Here is a 21,765-nt window from a genome sequence, read left to right as displayed (position 1 = left end):
TTTAATTGATGAACAAAACAGTGCACAAAATAAGCATTAGGGTATACTTCTCCCACTTTGACCTGAACTCCATTTATAGCCCCACTCATTACAACTGTGCCATCATAGCTTTGGCCAATAAGTTTACTTTCTTGTTTCAAGATCTGATTAATCTCAGAAAGTATGCATTCAGCAATGGAGACCCTATTTTGGCCATTTGGGTTTTAAAAAAGGCCCGCGAATCTTTTACACACCTTCACAAATACAGCACCTTAACAAAATAACAAGGTGAAACATATCTGCAATGTCAGTTGTCTCATCACCCACGTGAAAAAAGTATTTGGGAGCTTTAATTTCTTCTATTATATATTCTCTGGTGACTTCTAGCATCCACTGAAGTACAGGGTGTCCGAGAAGTCCTTCCCGTAATACAGAAATTGATAACTCAGGCTAGAAATAAGATAGAAATATGAAACTGGTGTTGAATTGTTTACAAACTATAAAAGTTTTAGTCTGTGTTAGGTTTGTTCTGTTTTACCAAGTCTCAATTTTGTTTGTTTTAAGTTTGTAGTACGTAAGTAAGAAGCCCAAGAAGCCATGCCAACCAACCAGGAGAAGGCACAGTGTGTCCTGTGGTACCATGAGACACGATCACCAACCACGGTGCAGAGACAGTTCCAGACAACATTTGGGAGGACTCCACCTGATGTTAAGAGCATTAAAGCCTGGTATGAGGTCTACCGAACACGTGTACCAGATCTTGAAACCCTGCAGCAACGAATAACCACAGTCGTTGCATCGATCCCTCCAGTGATGTTGGCTAATGTGTGGATGGAAATTGAATATCGCCTAGATGTGCTACGTGCTACCAAGGGTGCTCATGTGGAAGTGTACTGATGTGACCAAAACTTGTATAGTTTGTAAACAATTCAACACCAGTTTCATATTTCTATCGTATTTCTAGCCTGAGTTATCAATTTCTGTAATCAGGGAAGGACTTCTCGGACACCCTGTAACTCATTTTGAATACTTTTTGAAGTCCCTTTAAATGCTGACCTACTGTCAAAATAGGACTTCAATAAGTAATCTAGTATATTTAATCAACTCCCTGAACACGCTTTGATTTTTCGACCCTTCCCGATGAAAACCACAAAATTTAGAGTTAACAATTTTTGAAAGAGTATCCCTATTTTTTGCGCCGGACTATTATGGCATTCAATTGAGTCTTTATAAGATTGACTTAAGCATGCCTGGACGTTCACAGAACTAAGTGTGGCTAAATTTAACATATGATTCCTTGATATTTCATGTGTATGGCTTTTGTCATGAAGTCTCTTCAAATCCGATACCCCTTTTTCAACCCACGCGATGTTCGCTGCGTCATCGTCAATCCCGAACAAAAGACACAGGAAAGAGAAAAACGTGTCCAGTGGCGTATTTAGGGGGTGACTATCGGGCTCAAGCCTCCCGAAATAAGTTTGTTATATGGGCAACTTCATTAAAATTTGTCGGCACTCAAAAAGAAAAATATAAGAGCTTACTAATGTGTTGCACATACCCCTCCCCCGAAACAAATTCTAAATACGCCACTGAGTGCGTCTCTTATTTCACACCCACATAACCACTCATATTTGTTGTATATTTCAGTATCGAAACATCTGGTGTACTGTTTTCGACAGCTTTGTGTTATGTTCAGCGCCGTAACTTAGATATTTTCTTTGGGGGGGAAAGCATTAATACGTGTATTTGACCCCCTTGAAAATGTCCTTTTTCTAATTCTTGGGGACCTCTTTCCATCTTTCTCTTATTCTTTGTGGGCCCCCGGAACCTGTGGGCCCTCCCGCACCCCTGGGTTCGTGCCATACATGACAAATTAATTAAGGGGACAATATTGAGAAATCTCAAAACCATATGAATAAATATTATTTCTAGGGCCCCTAATAGTAGACATTTTTTACTGAAATGGCCCCATGATTCATTTTTGTTTTATTTACCTTCTGTGTATTGTGTTGTTTATGTACGGTACTGTAGTGCACCTGTTTGATGCTTCATTTATAATTTCAGGTTCGTATCATATATGGAATAGGAAAAGTTTGTCTTAAAATGAGGCCTTCTCGAACAGCGGGGAGTGTGCCTGGGGGGAAGTTGCCCCTCCTGTCCCCCACAAGTTATGGCCCTGGTTATGTTTAGTTCAAAAGTCGGTCTATCATGTGCTTTAATTTCACACTTTTCTGGCAGTGTTAAACTATTAAATCGAATAGATTTTAAACATTCTAGTAAATTATTCATTTTCCCTAAAGGAACGTAAGTTCAGCATGTGAAACCACAATAACGGAGAAAAATGCTCGCGCGTTGTCACAAAATACTAATATACTCAGAAGAACGAATCAGACCAACTACTCTAAAAGAATTGCAGAAAATCTAATTGTATGGTTTCATATTTCATAGATTAATTCACTTGTCTTTCGGAAACACTGATACAGAAGACAAAATAACAAAGTGACGCCAAATTACTCGCACGACACCACGCAAATACTCACAAGAACCGAATACCGCAGTTTGAAAGAATTAAATATAATCGAATATTGCACAAAACCAGGCACGTAGCCAGGATTTCGTGAAGGGGGGTCCGTGACATGAAATACTGTGGTCATCACACCAAGGGCTCGATCATTCTAAACAATTTTACTGGAACATATATTGGTTTGTTTAGCCAGGATTTCGTAACGGGGGGGGGGGTGGAACATGAAATTCTGAAGGCCCAGGAGTTTGATCAATCTAAACTACTTTACTATCAACATATATTGGTTTGTGACGATATGTTTGTAAGTATTTTAATAAACTATGAAGAAATCTCGAGTAAAAATTAAAAAAAACGTATTGGAAAAGATTATACAATATTTAGTCTACATCTTCCTCTGTTTATTCAAATATAACAATTTTCCTTTCAATATGACCTCAACTATTATAAAAAGTACATATTCACTATTATAAAAAGTACATACTCAATAATGTCTTCTAAAATATTTTACAATATTTGCGTTTCTTTTTCTGTTGAATCAAATGTTAACAGAACTTTCTTTCCACATATATTTTTGTTTTTATTACTCCGTCAACTACTGTCTGTATCAAATGACAGGTTAAAGGAGCAGTAGAAAATATTTTTTGAAATAACATGTTTGATATTGCAAGGATGCGATGACAAAAAATTATGATAAAAAAAATGTCCACGCTGTTACACAACGGCACTATGCTTTCGGAAGCTTGAAATCTCCCTGACTAGTAGCAGAAATTCTGAGAATTCCGCGACTTTTCTAGAAATTTCAAATTCCCTGACTCTTCCAGGATATATCGCGCACCTCGCAACCATATATTGCAAGTAATACTAATTTCCTCATAAGAAAGAGTAACCAAAATCTTCCTGTAGTTTATAATTAACGCTGATCCTTGTTTTTCTCATTTCATTTTGTTTCATTCTTCCTTAATTTTTTCATTTCTGGCCTCGAAGGGGGGGGGGAGCGGAACCCCCTTGGCTACGTGCCTGACAAAACGAATCACTTCCGAGAAACACTGGGCCAGCAGACGAACATACAAACCCCAAATACCAAAAGTATACTGAGAATTGCTAATCAAAGGAAGGAGGATTATGCCACTCCCAGCTAAAATCAGAAAGTAAATTTTTTTATATGGGGTTGGCCAGGGGATAATTTTCTGGAATTGGCTAGCCTGAATATACGCACGCATCGTTGAACAAAGCAGACAGACAGAAAATGAAAAGAACGCGCTTGCGCAAACTGTCAAACATCCGAAAGAACTGCATGTAAAGCAGTCCGCCATGCAAAGCAGAGGAGGAAGTGGAATCACACATCGTCGTAAGAAAGGCCAGATTGTACTGACAGTCCCAGAGGGTGAAGTGGAACAACAAATTTGCTCAAAACAGTTGAAAAATTGAACAACGAAACGCGCATAAGAAGGGCTTAAATATAATTATTAATTATTAAGTCTCGGAACGGAAATATGGAATTACGTTGGGGGGCTGCAGTCCTGCAGCCTCCCTCCACGGGCCGACGCTGCCCCTGCCTACTTTGGACCCTTCTTAAAATCAGTGTATATCTGAAAAGTCTATTGAAAACATATCTGAGAATTACACCCTGTAAGAAATACCCTGTACTCCTATTGACAATTGCTGAAATATGCACTTTTGGATTGTGTATGAGTGGCTTCCTTTACACTGATAAGAACCACAACCCACAGTTTCTGGAATTCGAAATAGGGCCTCTTGAAATTTGACTTTTTCCCAAGTTTGAACAGCCCTAGCTCTGAAACTATGTACTTTTCGCCATAAGTCCATATGAACTTTTTCTCCTATTTTGATGTGAGGAATCACCTCTTATAGTTTGTAGATATAGTTCATTAACACCCTGTATATATCAATTATTTATCGATTTTAGAAAGCCCTACCACTCGGTTAGGGGGAAACATTGTACGACATTCTTACGGAATTTGGAATACCGAAAAATCTAGCTAGATTAATTATGATGCGTTTAAATGAATCCCAAACTAAAAAATTCATGTTGAGAGTGGCCTGAAACAAATAGATGCGTTGTCGCCATTTTTGTTCAACTTCGTTTTGGAGTACGCTAAAAGGAAAATCAGACAGCATCCGACGCTTAGAACTGAATGGTATTCACCAAGTTATGAAGTATACTGATGATGTAAATATAATAGGGGATGATAGCAGAACAATAGAAAGAAATGCAGAGGTATTGTCAAACTATGACAGGCACATGAGTTTAGATGTAAATGCAGAGAAAACTAAATATATCGACGTTCGCCGGGATGATACTACTGCAAATTATAGACGCATCAAAATATGAAATAATACTTTCGATAAAATACAAAATTTTAAATATCAATTCTTAATGTTAGCAGACCGAAACTATATCCGCAAAGAAGTTAAGTGTCTATTGAAAACAGAAAATTCGTGCTATTGTTCAGTTCAAAATCTGTTGTCGCGAATTCTGTCGAGGAATTTGAAGCTTAAAATACATAAAACGATAATAACATATAGTTACGGAACATGGTTGCTTACTCTGAGGGAAGAGCGCAGACTGAAAGTATTTGAGAATAAAATCCTAAGATGAATATTCGGACCCAAGTGGAATCGCGGAACTTCATAAATGAACTCATAATTTATACCGTCTACCAAACATTGTTAGAGTCATCAAGTCTAGGAGTCTTAGGTGGTAGCCAAAATGGTAGAAAGTAAGAACGCTATCAAAGTTTTAACTACAAATCCAATCGGGAAACGTTCATTAGGAAGACCTAGGCGGAGATGGGATAACAATATCAAGATGGATCTCGCAGAAATAGGAATACAAAGAAGAAACTGGATTCAGTTGGCTAAGAACAGAAGTCAATGGAGAGCTTTTTTGAACGCTCTTGTATTGTATTGTTCGTTTTGTATTGCTCGTTTTCTTTCTCTTTCGTTTCCTTCGTCTTCTTCTTCATGGTAATAGTAGTAGTAGTAGTAATGATGATGGTGGTGGTTTTATTTATTAGAAATAAGAAACTAGCATATGAAGAGCAGTATGTAGGCAGTAAACAAATGATACGCGAAATGATATTGTAACGGCACAAGGCAGTTTCGTTATTCGCATGCTTTGTTGTAATGGCAAACAGCCTGTCTCCCTTGTGGTAATCCAACGAGCTTAGGAAGTTCGTGTTAAGATCGTTCGATTCGAATAAGATCTCATACACTCGGTACTGTTGTAACAACGACACAACGCAGGAAGTGGGGAAGTACATGTTAAGTGGGGTAGGCGTAAAATGGAGCAACGTTGGCATGAATATGTGGACATGCTATTAGTGTATGGAAAGTGCAGACAAAATACATCAGAAGCAGCAAGAGTGTACGCAGAAAGATTTCCGCACAGACATCATCCCATTAGACGGATTTTCTCTGCACTTTGAGACCGTTTGCGGCAAACAGGACGTGTTGATACTGGTTATACAAATCAACGTCTACGACCTGCAACTGGTGAGGATGTTGAAATCGATGTCGTAGCAACGGTTACTGTGAACCCTCACTCAAGTTCCCGAGACATTGCTCGAGAAAGAGGTATTAGTCACACCAGTATATTGCGGATTTTATCTAGTCGTCTTTACCACCCATACCATGTGTTGCTCCATCAGGAACTAGTGCCTACTGATTTTGTAGCACGCGTGGAATTTTGTGAATGGGGACTTCAGCAGGTTGCTAGGGATCCTGACTTCTTTTTACGTGTTTTGTTTTCAGATGAGGCTTCCGTGACGAATCATGGTGTAATAAATAGACATAACATGCACTACTGGGCGCCTACCAATCCACATTGGTTGCGCCAGCAAGTCCATCAACGACCATGGTCCGTAAATGTGTGGTGTGGAATATTCAATGGAAGGATAATTGGCCCGTATTTCTTTGAGGGGCATCTCACCGGCGCCCGATATTATGATTTCCTCTCTAACACACTTCCAGTGTTGTTGGAAGATATTCCTCTTGCTCAACGCCGCCAGATGTGGTTTCAACACGATGGCTGTCCTCCACATAATGCAAGAGTAAATCGGCGACACTTAGATGCCACCTTTCCTGGACGTTGGATTGGACGGGTTGGTCCTATCCATTGGCCTGCACGCTCGCCGGATCTGGCCTCATGGACTTTTATCTGTGGGTATATCTCAGAAGCATTGTGTATAGGGAACCGCCAACCACACCTCAGGATATGAGACAGCGCATTGAACGTGCCTGCGACGCCATTCCCCGAGAACACTCCATTGCTGCAACCCAATCTCTCACTCGACGTCTCAGAATGTGCTCAGACGCCAATGGTCAACACTTTCAACATCTGCTAGAATGAGGTACATTCTATGTAGTCATTTACCGTACTTTTCTCGTAATGTAGTTGCCTTAGTGATAGTGATGTTTGCAAGAAAAACAAAACAGTAGCCCTGAATGAGATCGAATCAACGACCTACGTCGTAGCCCGAATCGTTAACCACTACATCACAAGAACAGCTGATCTGGTTTGTGTACCATAATGTGTATATTGTCACGGACGTTGCGTGACAATTATGTCTCCGTGTCCCATGCGAGTTACGGGGAAAATCCCACACTTCATCATATGTTCTTGTAAACATAAAGGTATCATTGCCTTCTATTTGACGATTAGACCCGTATAGTTCTTACATTTTGTTGGGCGTGTCATTTTCATTACTCGTTCCTGTAGTTTGGAGGCCGAGGGAATTATTATGCAGTGTTGCAAACCCCACACACCTTTGGTGTATCTCGAGAGCGGTTAGAGATATCGCTTTCGAACAAACGCTATTAGGATTCTTGAATCTTACATAGACTTTCTATGGTGTTTCCAGCATTACGTCATATGGGCACTTTTCCTCCTATGGCAACTGCAACATTTTCAATTTTTCCCCTTTTGCTGTGGTAACCCTGTTACTCACTGGATGCTGTACGTTCTCCGGTTTTCATTCCGTAGTATTATTTTTCTTGCCTTTTTGCTAGTTTTGCTCTACGGACTCTTTAATTTCTTGATCTTTGAAGCTTTATAACTTCATTATTTGGCAACACTGACAGGTGCGGTTTCGCTTGTTGGTATTTAAATTCTGTGCTAATTCTTTTGATGGCATAAACTCCTCTATTTAAAAAAATCAACTTTGTACTGTGCTGGCAAAACTGTTGAGCTGGTAACATTGTGTTGTACTTCGAAAGACGTCCCCCTTCCTCAAGTATCTGGATCCACCACATTCTTGCTAATATCTCTTCTTGTTTCCGATTTATTCAGGGCTGTCCAACATTTCTGAACCACCCTCATATATATTAGACATTCCTGAACCTCCAGAGGCATCAGCATCAGCAACTAAAGTATCATCAACTGAATTATTGAAAGCAATTAAATCTTTTCCTTCTGGATCCGCCGGTGGAATGGATAGCCTCAGAGCTTCAATTCTAAAAGATTTAGTTCTATCACACGATTATGAATCTAGAGATCAGCTTATCAATGTTATCAGAGAACTGTTACACCTCATTATATCGGGAAATGTACCTACAACATTGAAACCGATATTCTTCGGTGCGTCGTTACTTGCCCTTAAGAAAAAAAGCGGAGACATTCGGCCAATAGCCGTGGGCAATATTTGAAGACGATTGTCGGCGAAAATAATCTGCTACAAGATGCGCGAATCACTAATCAACATACTATATCCACACCAACTAGGAGTCTGTGTCCCATTTGGGGCGGAAGCAGCAGCACATGCAGCCCGCACATATTATTCTACTTCGCTCACCCAAGTGAAAGCATTTTTAAAAATCGATTTCAGAAATGCCTTCAATAAGTTAAATCGAGATTCAATGTTGCTATCTGTTAAAAATAATTTTCCAGCATATTTTTCGTACATCTCTCAATGCTATTCTCAACCAAGCAACCTATATATAGGTGATAACACTATTCTATCACAGCGAGGTGTTCAACAAGGTGATCCGTTGGGTCCAGCACTGTTTGCTATATCTCTCCAACCAATTGTTAATAATATAAACGCAGAGCTGAATGTCTGGTATTAGGATGATGGAACAATAGCTGGAAATACAAACGTAATACTACAAACATTAGACAGCATTCGTACACATGCATCATCAATTGGTTTATCGCTAAATTGCTCCAAATGCGAAGTAGGATTCCTCGGTGCTACAGAAGAACAAATTAAGAACCTCTATGATATATTTAATAAATCAGCACCTGGTATTCAGCTCCTTACACCAAGTAATGCAGAGCTTTTAGGTTCAGCTATCTCAACAGAGGTACGGAGCAAAATGTTACTAGACAAAACCTCAAAACTAGATTTTTTTGTCACGACTTTCCAAGCTTTCAACCCATTCTGCTTTTTACCTGTTAAGGGCTTCATTTGGAATGCTGAGATTATTTTATTTTCTCCGATGCTCTCCATCTTGGAAGGAAGATGCCCTATTGGAAAAGTATGACGATACTCTTAAAACTGGTCTGGAATCCATCCTCAATTGTTCTCTTAATAACAACTCTTGAATACAAGCTTCTTTACCAGTCAAAAATGGAGGCCTTGGAATCCGTCGCGCCACAGATATGGCTATTCCGTCTTTTTAAGCGTCTTTCTACGGTGCAAGTCAAATAGTTAGTTCTCTTCTTCAATGGGATAACGACGAAATCACCATTCCAGATGTGATGGACTGCATAGCTAAATGGACAAATGTAGTTGGGTTAGACCCTCTGGCTCTCGAAAATCGTTACAATCAGTCGGCTTGGGACGAGCCTATCGTTAATTGACAGGCAGCTTCTTTATTCCAGACTACAAATAACATTGAAGATAAAGCCAGACTTTTAGCGGTCATGTCCCCAGAAAACGGAGCATGGCTTCAAGCTCTACCATCACCATCTCTGGGCCTACACCTATCCAATGAGAGCTTCCGAGTATCAGTTGCACTACGGTTGGGAGCAGATACATGTGAACCACACCACTGCCTCATTTGTAACACCTTTGTAGATAAAAAAGGATTACACGGTTTGTCGTGCAAAAGCAGCGCAGGCAGACACCCACGTCATTCAAGTGTAAATGATATAATATTAAGAGCATTAATATCAGCAGGAGTCCCAGCAGTGAGGGAACCGATTGGATGCAGCCGATCTGACGGAAAAAGACCCGATGGTATGACATTAGTACCTTGGAAGAAAGGAAAGACATTGATTTGAGACTTCACATGTTCAGACACCTATGCCCCCTCCAACCTACAATATGCCTCAGTACAAGCTGGACTCGTAGCTGCTCGAAGAGCGAAAGAAAAAAGGAATAAATATAGCAATCTACCCGATAACTATTGCTTTGTAGCAATAGCAATTGAGTCTAGCGGTTCTTGGGAAGAAGGAGGCCTCAAATTTATAAAAGAAATCGGCCACCGTCTATCGATTAAATCAGGAGATAATCGAGCAAAAAGTTTCCTAATTCAACGCATAAGCATAGCCATTCAACGTGGGAACGTGTCGGCTATAATGGGAACGTTACCCACTAGTAAAGAGCTAGAAGAAGTCTTTCTTCTGTAATTGCAAAGAAGGGAGGTTAGGAGTAAAAACAGACATCATTGGTGCATCAATATATGTAGCAACCGAGCAAGGAGTATGGAGAGACAGCTCACAGTCCATAAGTTTTTTATGAAAAATTACGGCATGAATGCTGTACCGTACGTCAAGATAGTGACATAACATGACAAGTTGGAGCCTTTGAAAGCAGAAGATTTAGTACTACCTGCCGAACATTATGGGAACAAAGTACCGAAGAATAGATATTTACTGTATATATATATGATGCTGAGGTTTTAATATAAAATATTCAAATATATTTTGTTGTAAGTTTGAAATTGATTCAGGTGCAGTCGTCATGGAAACTTTATTTTATATTTTAGCTAGTCATGTTCAGAGAAAACTTGTCTTTTAATGACCGTGTTCTCACAATAGTACGCAGGAAAATTTTAATTGTAATCCTACAACTTAAGAGCCGGCGGGAGTCAAGTGACCTTGACAAATCGAAGATATTGCAGTGCAAAGTGTTTCCTTATTTTGGCAACAGATGGGGTTGTCGCTGAAATGCCGTCAAAGCAAATGCACCCGTCCTTTTCCTTCGTTTTCCCCTGCATGTGGTCAAAGTTGGACAGCGTAGGAGGGGGATGGTTACGGCTGTAAATGGGACAGAAGAGTGAAATTCTTTTCTTTTGGCTAAAAGAGAAACAGAACTGAAGAAACAAATAAATAAGAGGGACCAACATGATATCAGCCGTCAGCTCCCTGTCAGAGAGCCACTCAAATATCTACAACGGTCACAAACATACCATAGAGAACTAAAGCACTTGTCGCCTGTCTCTTTCTCAAAGGATTCTACCTATGGTAAATAACAGAATAGTGCGGGAAGAATCTGATATAAAATGAAGAACCATGCCAATATTAAAAAAAAACACACACACACGGGAGAGTCGATATTCTAATTTATTTAGAGCCTTCGTGGTTTAAAAAAAAACAACTTGGAATTGAAAGGCAGAAAACCCAGACAGAGATTTGAAATGTAATCATTTTTTAGTGGAATCCATTTCCTTATTTTCTTTTCAAAATATGACCACCAGATTTACCCTCTCTCTCGCCTTCACATTCGAATGGTCCTGGGTTCGATACCAGTTGCTGACCATCCTGAGTTTTTCCTATTATAACAGGAAAAAGCCGCAATGTTACATTCAGCCTTGGGGGCCGGCTTAGAAGGACAGGAGGGAGCACATGCCCTGCTTGATGTTGGTTTTTATTGGGGGAAATAGACCACTTCATTAACAATAGAATTAAAAGATGTGTCACTCATGTCCAAAATTATTGTCGCATGTCTATAAATATGTTATTGTAGGAATATAATTTGATAACGAATTCACCCGGTATTTCTTATAATGTTAGTATGCGTACAATCGGCAAAGACATGTATGTGGCAAATTTCATGTCAAAAGAGCAGTAAATAAGAACAATAAAACGAAAACAAAACTTTCGTGTCCATTTAGCAACATTTTATTTTACTCATTCTAATCTTCGTATTTATAATTACTGTATTTTCCTATGAAATTTACCACATATATTTCCCGATTGTACACATAGTATCAGTATTAAAAGTCTCCTGCAAAATCATTATTACATGATATTTTTACAAGAAGACAGTTATAGAAATGCGACAATCATTTTGGACATGAGTGTACAAGGATGTAACAGGTGTTTGTTTCAAACATTAAATATTTGTTCGTATAAATTGAACTTATTTCCTGACGTCATAGAACTAAGAACTGTTGCAGAGCGATGTAAGTCCGGTGACAATACAATATTCCATTCTTACTTTCATACTTTGCAATATATCTATTTATTTTAAAAGCAAATTTTAATATGTTTTTATTTTCAACTTCCTTATCCTAAAATAAATACTAGCCTTTAACCAGCCCTGGTATCCCTGGTTGCATATCACTTTAGGATTTGGAAAAGGTGTCCAACGAATTAAAAAAAATGATAAGACACCTTTTAAAGACATTCTTTTGTTAATAAATTCCCACTAAAAAGTTAAAAATAATTTTGTTTATGCAAGACTAAATAGAAAGAATGGAGTGCGTCATTTTAAGAATTTATAAAGTAACTGTAAGCCTATATGAGAGCGCATCCCTTTTTTTAGTCACGCATAAACATTTTTTTAAAACTTTTAAGTGCCACTTGATTAATGAAAGAATATCTTTAAAATGTTTATTATTATCTTGTTTTATTATTGTTAATGTTTTCGTCCTTGGCATAGGGTGTTTATTTTGGTAAGGTACCGTATGGTACGTTTCTATACTACTAGGGTATATTAAAATTTAGTTTCCTATGCGTTACTACATACATTAAAAAACATTTTTTTAAAAAGAATTACTACCGAATATTACTACCGCTCCGCTAATAAGAGGGAGACAGATTGAGGATACCAAACACCCCTACCGTTGATTGAGAAATATTTAGGTGTCGACCAGTGCTTAAAGTGAGGCGGTATGAGCCGGTTATGCATCCGAAAGTTCGAAAAACGGCCGGTATGGCATACCGGTAAAAATAACTTATTTAAATTGTAATTTACGTGCAGAAAACAACAGAGTTTACACACAGAAATAAATATGATGTTAGCCTTGAGTCAACAAATATGTTTGTACTATCAAATATTTCGTTGCTGCTGCTTCGAAAGTAAATAACGATTCCCTATCACTCTATTTAATGATAGAATTTGTGCTCTTATTTTTTTCAACATTTCGGTGAGCAATTCCCCCCCTGAAAAAAATATATAACTATCTTACCACTCGCCTAAGATGTTTAACCTGGATAAGCCCCTGTCATTGACAGGAGTTTTTTTTTTTTTAATCATAATTATTCTTATCACATTGTCTGGACTTCTGTGTTCACAATTATAAGAAAACTAGTGTTGATCACGAGACGAGACGAGACCAGAAGAAGCTTTTGAAAACGGAAATAAGATTGGAAAGAATTATTAAAGACTAGTGGAATGTAATACAACGGAATGCTAGTACAATGTAATACAACGGAAAACACTATTCATTGAATACTAGGCTGATACTGGGGAGTAAAACATTGACATATCAGTCCTCTCTCTCTCTCTCACTCTCTCTCTCTCTCTCCCTCCCTCCCTCTCTTCGTATAGATTTTTACGTCAAAATTGGTGCAAAAATATCAGGAGTAGAGATGCTCTTTAGGGTTATGTCGAAATTACTACTCTAAATGGTAATATTTGTTCCATACCTTCACCTCATCCGATGTCACTTTAAGCACTGGTGTCGACACTGATGAGCAACATCTACATATGAATTTGAATGTTTTATGGGCTTTAGACAATTGATTCAGACCGGGAAACATGGGGGCAGAATGTTGGAAGCAAGTAGTCCAGTCCCTAGTTTGAATGCCTGGAATGAGTAAGGACTCTTCCCCCCTTGGTAAAACCTGCCGAAATTGGAAGCAATATCAAAGAAGCACTGCTTCGAAAAAAGAGGGAGCAAACATGCATAAATAGTCAGAGTCGGATTTAGGTTTAGTGGGGCCCCAAGCTATTGAAGGTAATGGGGTCCTTTATGTGTCCAGATGAACATACGCACCCTACATACAGCAATGAAGAAACTAGAGATAATTTAGGAAGCAGACTGGTAGAAGGAGCCCTATTAATTACACGAACGTAGGCTACACAGCAGGAAGCACTGTTGCTACGTATATATACATTTTACTTTATTTTTTTAAATTTTCTTGTATTTTAGAAATCCAATTTTTCTTTAGATTTTGGGGCCCCCAAGAGAGCGGGGCCCTAAGCTATAGCTCGTTTCGCTTACACGTAACTCCGGCACTGTAAATAGTATACATATACAGGCGCGGATCCAAGGGTGGCTATAGAGGCTATAGCCCCCCCCCCCTTGACGCTCAGGTATACACTGGATAAAATGGGCTTCAATCCTGTTTACTCTGGATAAAGAGGCAAACTATGGTTTACCTCCTCCCTTGATCATATCCTGGATCCGCCACTATATATATATATATATATATATATATATATATATATATATATATATATATATATATGTATATATATATAATAGATGTACATGTATGTATGTATATAAATGTGTGTGTCTAGTATGTTGTACGATGGAAGCTGATGAAAGAGCTTTATACCATATTATTCTTGATTTTTTGACAGGTAAACAAAGAATATTTCGGGAATTAATCTATCCTAAAGATTATAATAATGTATCTTATTTTTTCTCTTGCATGTATATTCTTAGCCTGCAGGAAGTTTTCATTTCTTTCTTGGAATAGATAAACGAAGACCTTGGTTCGGCTTCTCCTTCACAAACTTTGGTCGAAAGGTTGACTTTATCGCTACAAACACAAATTACTTCTTCTCACAGAAACCATCTACAAACACACTGTACTGCTGAAACAGAAACCATCTACCAAAGAGGTCATAAATTTTGCCATTCCTCGTGTTTGAAGTTCCCGTTCTTCACAATGATTTCCTTCCTCCCGCCCCTGTTAAGAAGTTCAAAGTAGATTTTCAAAAGGACTGGCTCCCGCTGAGAAGGAAAGGGGGATGAGGAATGACTATAGTGCCATCTAGCAGTTATACGGCCAAGTACGTGAACACGAAAAAATCTGATTTCTGATTTCTGTAGACTCAATTATGAAGGATATAATTTCTCATCGATTGTGAAATGGATGTATTTGGAAACAGCGAAAAAATAGCACAGTAGCGCACAAATACAAAGATTGTACTCCATTCTCAAAAAAGTCCGGAGTTTTTAGCTCTTTTCCTTACTGTAAAAAAACAGAAGACTTTTCCGTCTGATTTTGATCATTTTCTTATGGGAATTTGGATTATAATTATCTGTATTTATAAGAAGAAAATATCACGCACAGCGTTCAAATTGCACCTTTAAAATGAGATGCATCATATTTAGTGCGCTACTGAGACATTTTTGCGAAAGAACGAAATGAAACCGTGATTTGCCTAAAAAATGGTTGAGATCCCATGTTAAATTGAACACCAATATTCCGGCCGCTGTGGCGCACTCCTTCTCCCTCTTAACATTTAGATCTCAAACATCCAGATTAACATTTTCTTAATTTCGTTTATGGGTATTCAAAATTAGGATAAATGGCCAGGTTTTGTTTATTTTTACTAAGGCTGCACATGTGAACATAGTTAAACTGAAAAATCGTTCTATAAACATATCCTGTTACGCATTATTACTTACCGGTAAAACATACGTATTATTTAGGAAGTTCTGGTGTTGTCTCTTTATGTCTTGAATTTCATACAGAATGTATGATAATTCATTATAAACTACTTTCTTCAATTCATGTAGGTCTGGATCCTTAATGTCATTGTTTGCACAGCGTCCTGGAGCTTTATATATACCCATCATCATATCTTTATATATGAGTAATTTGTTGAGAAACTCATTGTCCCATTCTAGCCAGAAAGTTTCGATCATAGTCCTGCACAATAAATAAATAAAATTATTTTATGAAATAATCTACTACATATAAGAATATTTACCGACATTTGAGAACATATCTATTGGTATTGGTATTGTACGGATATACTGTAATGTATAATATTTATATTTACCCAAATTATCTGTTCTTTATTGTAACAAAACAATATCCACGGAGTCTGTGAATTTGACTTTAAGACATAATTTAAATTTCTTAACTATTTTATACTTGAGTGATTTCACTTCTTGTTATGTTTAAAAAAGGCAGGCTTTTTTTCAGCCAATATAAAAATAAAAAATGTGCAATGAAATAATAATGGAGTTTGTTGCAGAATCTGAAGAGAAAATCAGTGAGATATTAGAAAAATTGAGGAAATGGAGTTAAGAATATGGGATTAGAATTAATGTTAGATAGACAAAAGCCATGGTGATTGGAACGAAAGGGTCGGTTTCAAATATAGAAGTAGAATGAAAGAACATAGAACAGGTGATTAGTTTTTAATACCTGGATAGTATTATTAGTGATAATATAAAGTGTGAACATGAAATAAAAGCAAGGATAGGAATAGCGAAAGAATACTTTAGGTGGAAGAAAAGTCTATTTTGTCGAACTTCAAATAAATAGATGAAAGACTTCTGAAATGCCTAGTGTGAAGTATTGTACTTTATGGGCCTGAAACATGAACGTTACGCAAAAATGATGAAAAACGACAGGAAACTTTCGAAATGTGGGCTTGAAGAAGAATGGAGAGAATTAGTTGGATCCAGCTGAAAACGAATGAGAGGGTCTTTAGAAATGGTGGGAAAGAAGAGAACAATTTTAGATAGTATTAAGAAGAGGAAGAGAAACTGGTTGGGACATTGGTTAAGAAGAAACTGTATCATGAGGGACGTGCTAGAGGCTCTGTAAAGTTAGCAGGAAAAAGAGGAAGGGGCGGAGACTACAAGTAATGGACGATATCAAAACAAAAAAATCGTACGTAAGGACGAAGAGGTTACCGGAAGACCGTGGAGTACGGAAGCTTCTCAGTTGCTGCAAGTGACCTGCCAATAATGGCAGAATACTATGATGATGAAATAATATAACACCTATGCCTCCAGAAAAATAATATTGTAATATTGAATCACGAAAATAATCCGATTAAAATTGCAATAAAAATAAGAGTAGAGATGATCATATTTGCGAAAATGAATAAAAAGTCAATAGCTTTCAATTCACAAAATGTAAACGCTTCAAACTTATTTGTCTTAATCACTGCCGTTGATCTGCGTATAGTGCTCCAACACCTCCTATCCATTACACTTACAGCACGTATAAGCATCTAAATGTACAGATTGTTATCAAAATAGTAGTAGTAATCTATCAGAATCAAGGCCGGCGCGAAGGTTGTCGAGCCGTGCCCCCGCCCAGGGCAGCAAGTTTAATGGGCGGCATAATTTGGAAAAGAAAATACTATTAAAATATAATGCTTCGTAATAGATCCACATGGAAAAATAAAATTGTGTTCATCTAAGAATGTAATTGAACTCGCTTCACTTACATTCAGGAAAATACTCAATCAGGAAATTCACAGCATTCGCCCTCATTTTCAATTATCAAACTCTTTTCACAGGTATATCGTTCAATATTTCCCTTGCATAGGCTCAGATAAGATTTTTCAGCTAGGGTGGCTAAAATTATCAAGGCGTTTTATATATATATATATATTTCTATTCAGCAGTGTTCTAACGCTCCACTCCAAGTATACAAAAGGTACGCTTCCACTAGATATAGGCCGTTCTAGCCTACAACATCTAGAGACATTTAGGTTAAATGCGGAAGCACAACATTGGAAGAACGTAATAGAACAGCTAGTTGAAATAATACAGTTTTTAGGTGAACAATGTCTACCATTACACAAAATATTAGATAAACTTTACACAAGTAATAATTTTCTGAAACTGGTAGAACTCTTTGCAAAGTTTTACAGTGTCATGACCGAACACATTAAAAGAACCATGGGAGGACAAAGTAAATATCACCATTATTTAGGAAAATGAAATTATTCAAGTTTTTAGTAAAGAAATAAAAAGTAAAATATTGTCTTTGTCGAGAGCTGCAAAATATTATAGTCTACTATTATAGTATATTATAGTAGACTGTACGCCAAATATTTTTGGTACAGAACAAATGGCAATAATCGTTCGTTTTGTACAAATTACATACAGTAATGGAGAACGCCTTGTAAAAATTTGCGAACATTTTCTTGATTTCGTACCGGTAACAGACCACTGGTCTAGGACTGACAGAAGTAATAATTAAACAGCTAAAGGAAATAAACATGCCTACCGAAGACATGAGGGTCCAAGGATATGACAATAGTTCCAATATGAAAGGCAAACATTCAGGTATTCAAAAGAGAATTTTAGAAATAAATTCCCGAGCCCTCTATGTTGCTTGCAGTAGTCATTCACTAAACTTTGTCGTTAACAATGCAGGCACATCTCAGTACGCTGTTTCATTTTTTGTATAGTTAAAAAAGCTTCACTTTTTTCTGCGTCAGTTCAACGTTGGGCCATGCTAAGGGAACATACTAGCAGTCTCACTTTAAAACCATTCAGCACCACAAAGTGGGAGAGCCGAATTGACACTCTGACTCCACTTAGATATCAAATACGGGAGGTTTATGATGCCTTACTTCAAATAAATAATGGCAATAGGTAGAACTGATAGAATGGTCGCCACGATGCTCTGTGAATAGCAAACCAGCTGCGTGACTAAGCATGCTGCTTTCCGTTGCTCACTTGTTATCTGGTATTACTTTTTACTCCACATAACACAGTAAGAAAAAGTCTCCAAAGCATTGATTTTCATGTGTTGGATGCAATCGGTTTTCTTGAAAATATGTATTTGAATACTTTGAGAGGATAAGAAATGATACAAAGTTTCAATCTTACTTAGTTGATGCAATGGAGTTGGCAAGCATCAGCATTAGATATGGATGATCTACGGATAGATAATACAGTGCAAGCTCGAAGTCAAAGAAGAGACAGTTTCAGTACGAGGCAGAGGATGAAGCTATTGAAGATCCACAAACAAGATACAAGATCGATTTTTATTACAAAGTTCTAGACGTGATTGTGTTAGCTTTAAGAAAAAGATTTGAATAACATCACAGCGAGTATTTCGATTTTCTTTATGATATAAGTAATCTTAAAGATATGCCACATGAACTTTTGTCTGAAAAGTGTATTAAACTTGCCAGCATTTTAACACACGAAGAATGGAAAGATATTAACCTCAGTGACTTGAAAGACAATCTGAGAGCTAATCCGCTATAATTGAGCCCAAAAGTTCACCAAAAGAGACTTTAAAATTAATTAAGGAACATGACTTTGCTCCAAATGTCAGTGTTGCACTTAGGATTTTGTTAACCTTACCGGTAATAGTGTGTAACGTAATCGACACATAAATGGATAAAATTGTATTTAATCGTAAAAAGAGTGTACAAGATTTGGTTATAGAATGAGGACGCTTACTCCTGCTTGGTAATGCGACCGCTTCTAGTGGCAATTCTCGAAACTAAGAAATCTTCTTGCTCGATGCGGAAGGAACGTCAGCCATTGCTGACTGAAAACTCCTCGTCGAAGCTTGGTGGCTTTCTCTCTCCGTTGAAAATTTAAAATAATACTCTTATTTCGGATTCTAAATTAATATGAAAGTGAAAATTATTGAAAACAGGTTTGGTAGATTAATATATATATCAACTTCTAACGTAATATGTTTGGCTACTTGAAATCAGGAAGAGAGAAAAATTGTAAAGTAACTTTTCACTTCGTATATGTGCCATAATATATATATTTGCATATCTTAGTCCTCTATTATATTACTTATATTTGATGATGTTCAAAATACTTTATTATTTATATGTCTTATATTTATATGTTTCATATTTTGTGCTAATAACACTATGAAAGTGATTTTCGGCAACTTTAAAATTATTTTGTGATACGTGTTCGAACATGTGTTCCGGGGTCTTAAATTCACATAGCCTATAGTTGCTGCTAATTGGACTAAAGAAAGGAAAAACTTTAGCAAAGTGAAATTTGAAATTGAAGTACATCCAAAGGAAAATACTTTATGAATATTCTATATTTAGCTTGTTGTTGTTGCATATATATTTTGTTACTGGTTTTAATAAAACGAGGACTAAAATTCATGCTTTCCGTCATTCAGCCACCACTATAGTTTGTATGTGCATTTTTTTCTTTCTTAAGATCTTCATTTCTAAAACCGCTACAAGTGGCAAGTGGAGAAAGAAGTTTTTCGAAACTAAATTTTTTTTAAATTATCTACGTTCTTCCATGTCTGAAACACGCTTGAGTGGTCTAGCGATGACATGAATAGTACACGAATTGACTGAAACATTGGACTACGCGAATATGATAAAGGAATTTGCTCATATCAAGACAATAAAAGTTTCTTTCAATTAAGGTATGTTAAATCTTTGTATCTTGTGTTTTAGTACATTATAAGGCTTATGCTAATCACTTAGTTTTGCCGTAATATCAGATTCACTACATTATCTTCATGCTCCATACTCTTTGGAAACACCGTTAGATATAAAATAAGCTTAAAAATTAAAATTGTTATTCGTGACTAAAGCATTTTTTCTTTCTATTTTCTGTATGCGTTGCTGTATACCTCAGATACGAAGAGAAATCGAGCATTATGCCATGTAATGAGTCGTTTAAATATTATGTAAGCATTCCAGAGAGGTAGTTCAATTTTTTGTTCATCTTCTATTTCATACGTTTTTTTTAATGAAGCATCTTACTTTTAAGTGATACTTGAACGTCATATGACAAAATAAGCTTTGCAATTAAAGAGGCGGCATGTGAAAGTACTGCCCAGGGCGGCAAAACTGCTAGCGCAGGCCCTGATCAGAACCTTACAGCCTGATTAATACTGTATTGTACAATCAGTTAGTTACGTCAGCGATGATGGAGGAGAAAGTCTGTACCTAAGTCGCTACTCTTTAAATTGACGACAGATTTTCACTTATGTTCAAATCATGCGATGGAGTGGGCCAGGAGAGATGCTGAAGTTCCTGAAACCGTGTGTTTTGGAAGACTCCGTAACTGTTAGATGAAAACATATGCATTATGGAATTCACCTGATCACCTGAAATATCTATATAATCTTTGGCAGTAATTCGTATTTTGAAATTAATAATAGAACCAATAGAATATTACGAAATTGCGGCTCACATTGGCACAAGACTGCGATCACGTTCAACGGTAGGAAGTAGACAGTCCGAAGCATTTGTCACTTGAGGCGTTGACCACGCATAAACTTGTCCTGTTGTTGAAATCAAGAAAAGGGATTACTTATTGAATAACATTAATCTCTCTGAATCATCGGCGACCCATGGTTTATATTTTCGGAACCATCGTTTTCGCGAAAACGCGTTCGTGGCGGTAATAAAAGATTTTGGAATCTCAACCCGATCGCAGAGATTGAGGTTATGCAGCTCTTGTCCTGACTGTGATTGTGCAAACAATAATCGCAGGTGTTGAGTTCTGCAGTCAGTTATTCGCATTAGCTCTACAGTTTTCTCAGACATTCCTCTTTAATTTTCGGCGATCCTTCTCACATTAGTTTCGTTTCCTTCTGATAAGTAAACATTTAACATTTGAAGATGACGCCATGCTGACATCAGCATTTCCAGGAGTCGTAGCCTTTCTCGTCCTTTTTGGGCTTTTGGAAGTCACGTGACCTGGTGGTATAACATCATATTGATTAGTCTTTCTTGGCGTGTTTTTTCTTTAGCACACACTGCCCTCTCTTGTTTCTTTTTTTGGGGGTGTCATTAACCCTCCTTGGCTTGCTCAATAATTTGTTGGGTGGCGTTAGATGACACACCTCCCTTAGGATCACTCGGTCCTCTCATTTTTGGGTGTCATTCACTCCTCCTTTGGCTTACTTCATGATTTTTTTAGTGTCGTTAGGTGACACCCCTTCCTTTGGCCCATTCGGCCTTTTTTGTTTTTTATGAATGTCACTCACTCTCCCTTCCTGGTTCATTTCTTAGCTTAGTGTTGTCAGATGACGTCGTGTTTCCTTTCTTGATAGAAGAACTAAGTAAATTATTTATTTATTTGATATCATAAGATGAATGTCAATGATTGGCTATATG

At 37.4% G+C, this 21,765-nt stretch overlaps 1 protein-coding gene across 1 annotated transcript in view; it reads right to left on the bottom strand.

Moving 5' to 3' along the window:
- LOC145686221 (uncharacterized) overlaps window positions 1-21,765 on the bottom strand; it is a 307,734-nt gene that overhangs the window by 197,120 nt on the left and 88,849 nt on the right. Inside the window, exon 8 of the mRNA XM_081759284.1 lies at window positions 15,344-15,587. Coding sequence (XP_081615410.1) covers window positions 15,344-15,587 — 244 coding nt within the window. The remainder of the gene's footprint in view (window positions 1-15,343; window positions 15,588-21,765) is intronic.

Source organism: Thermobia domestica, chromosome 5 (assembly GCF_964235325.1).
Source record: "Thermobia domestica chromosome 5, izTheDome1.hap1.1, whole genome shotgun sequence".
NCBI lineage: Eukaryota > Metazoa > Arthropoda > Insecta > Zygentoma > Lepismatidae > Thermobia > Thermobia domestica.
This window is presented reverse-complemented; position numbering and strand designations above follow the sequence as displayed.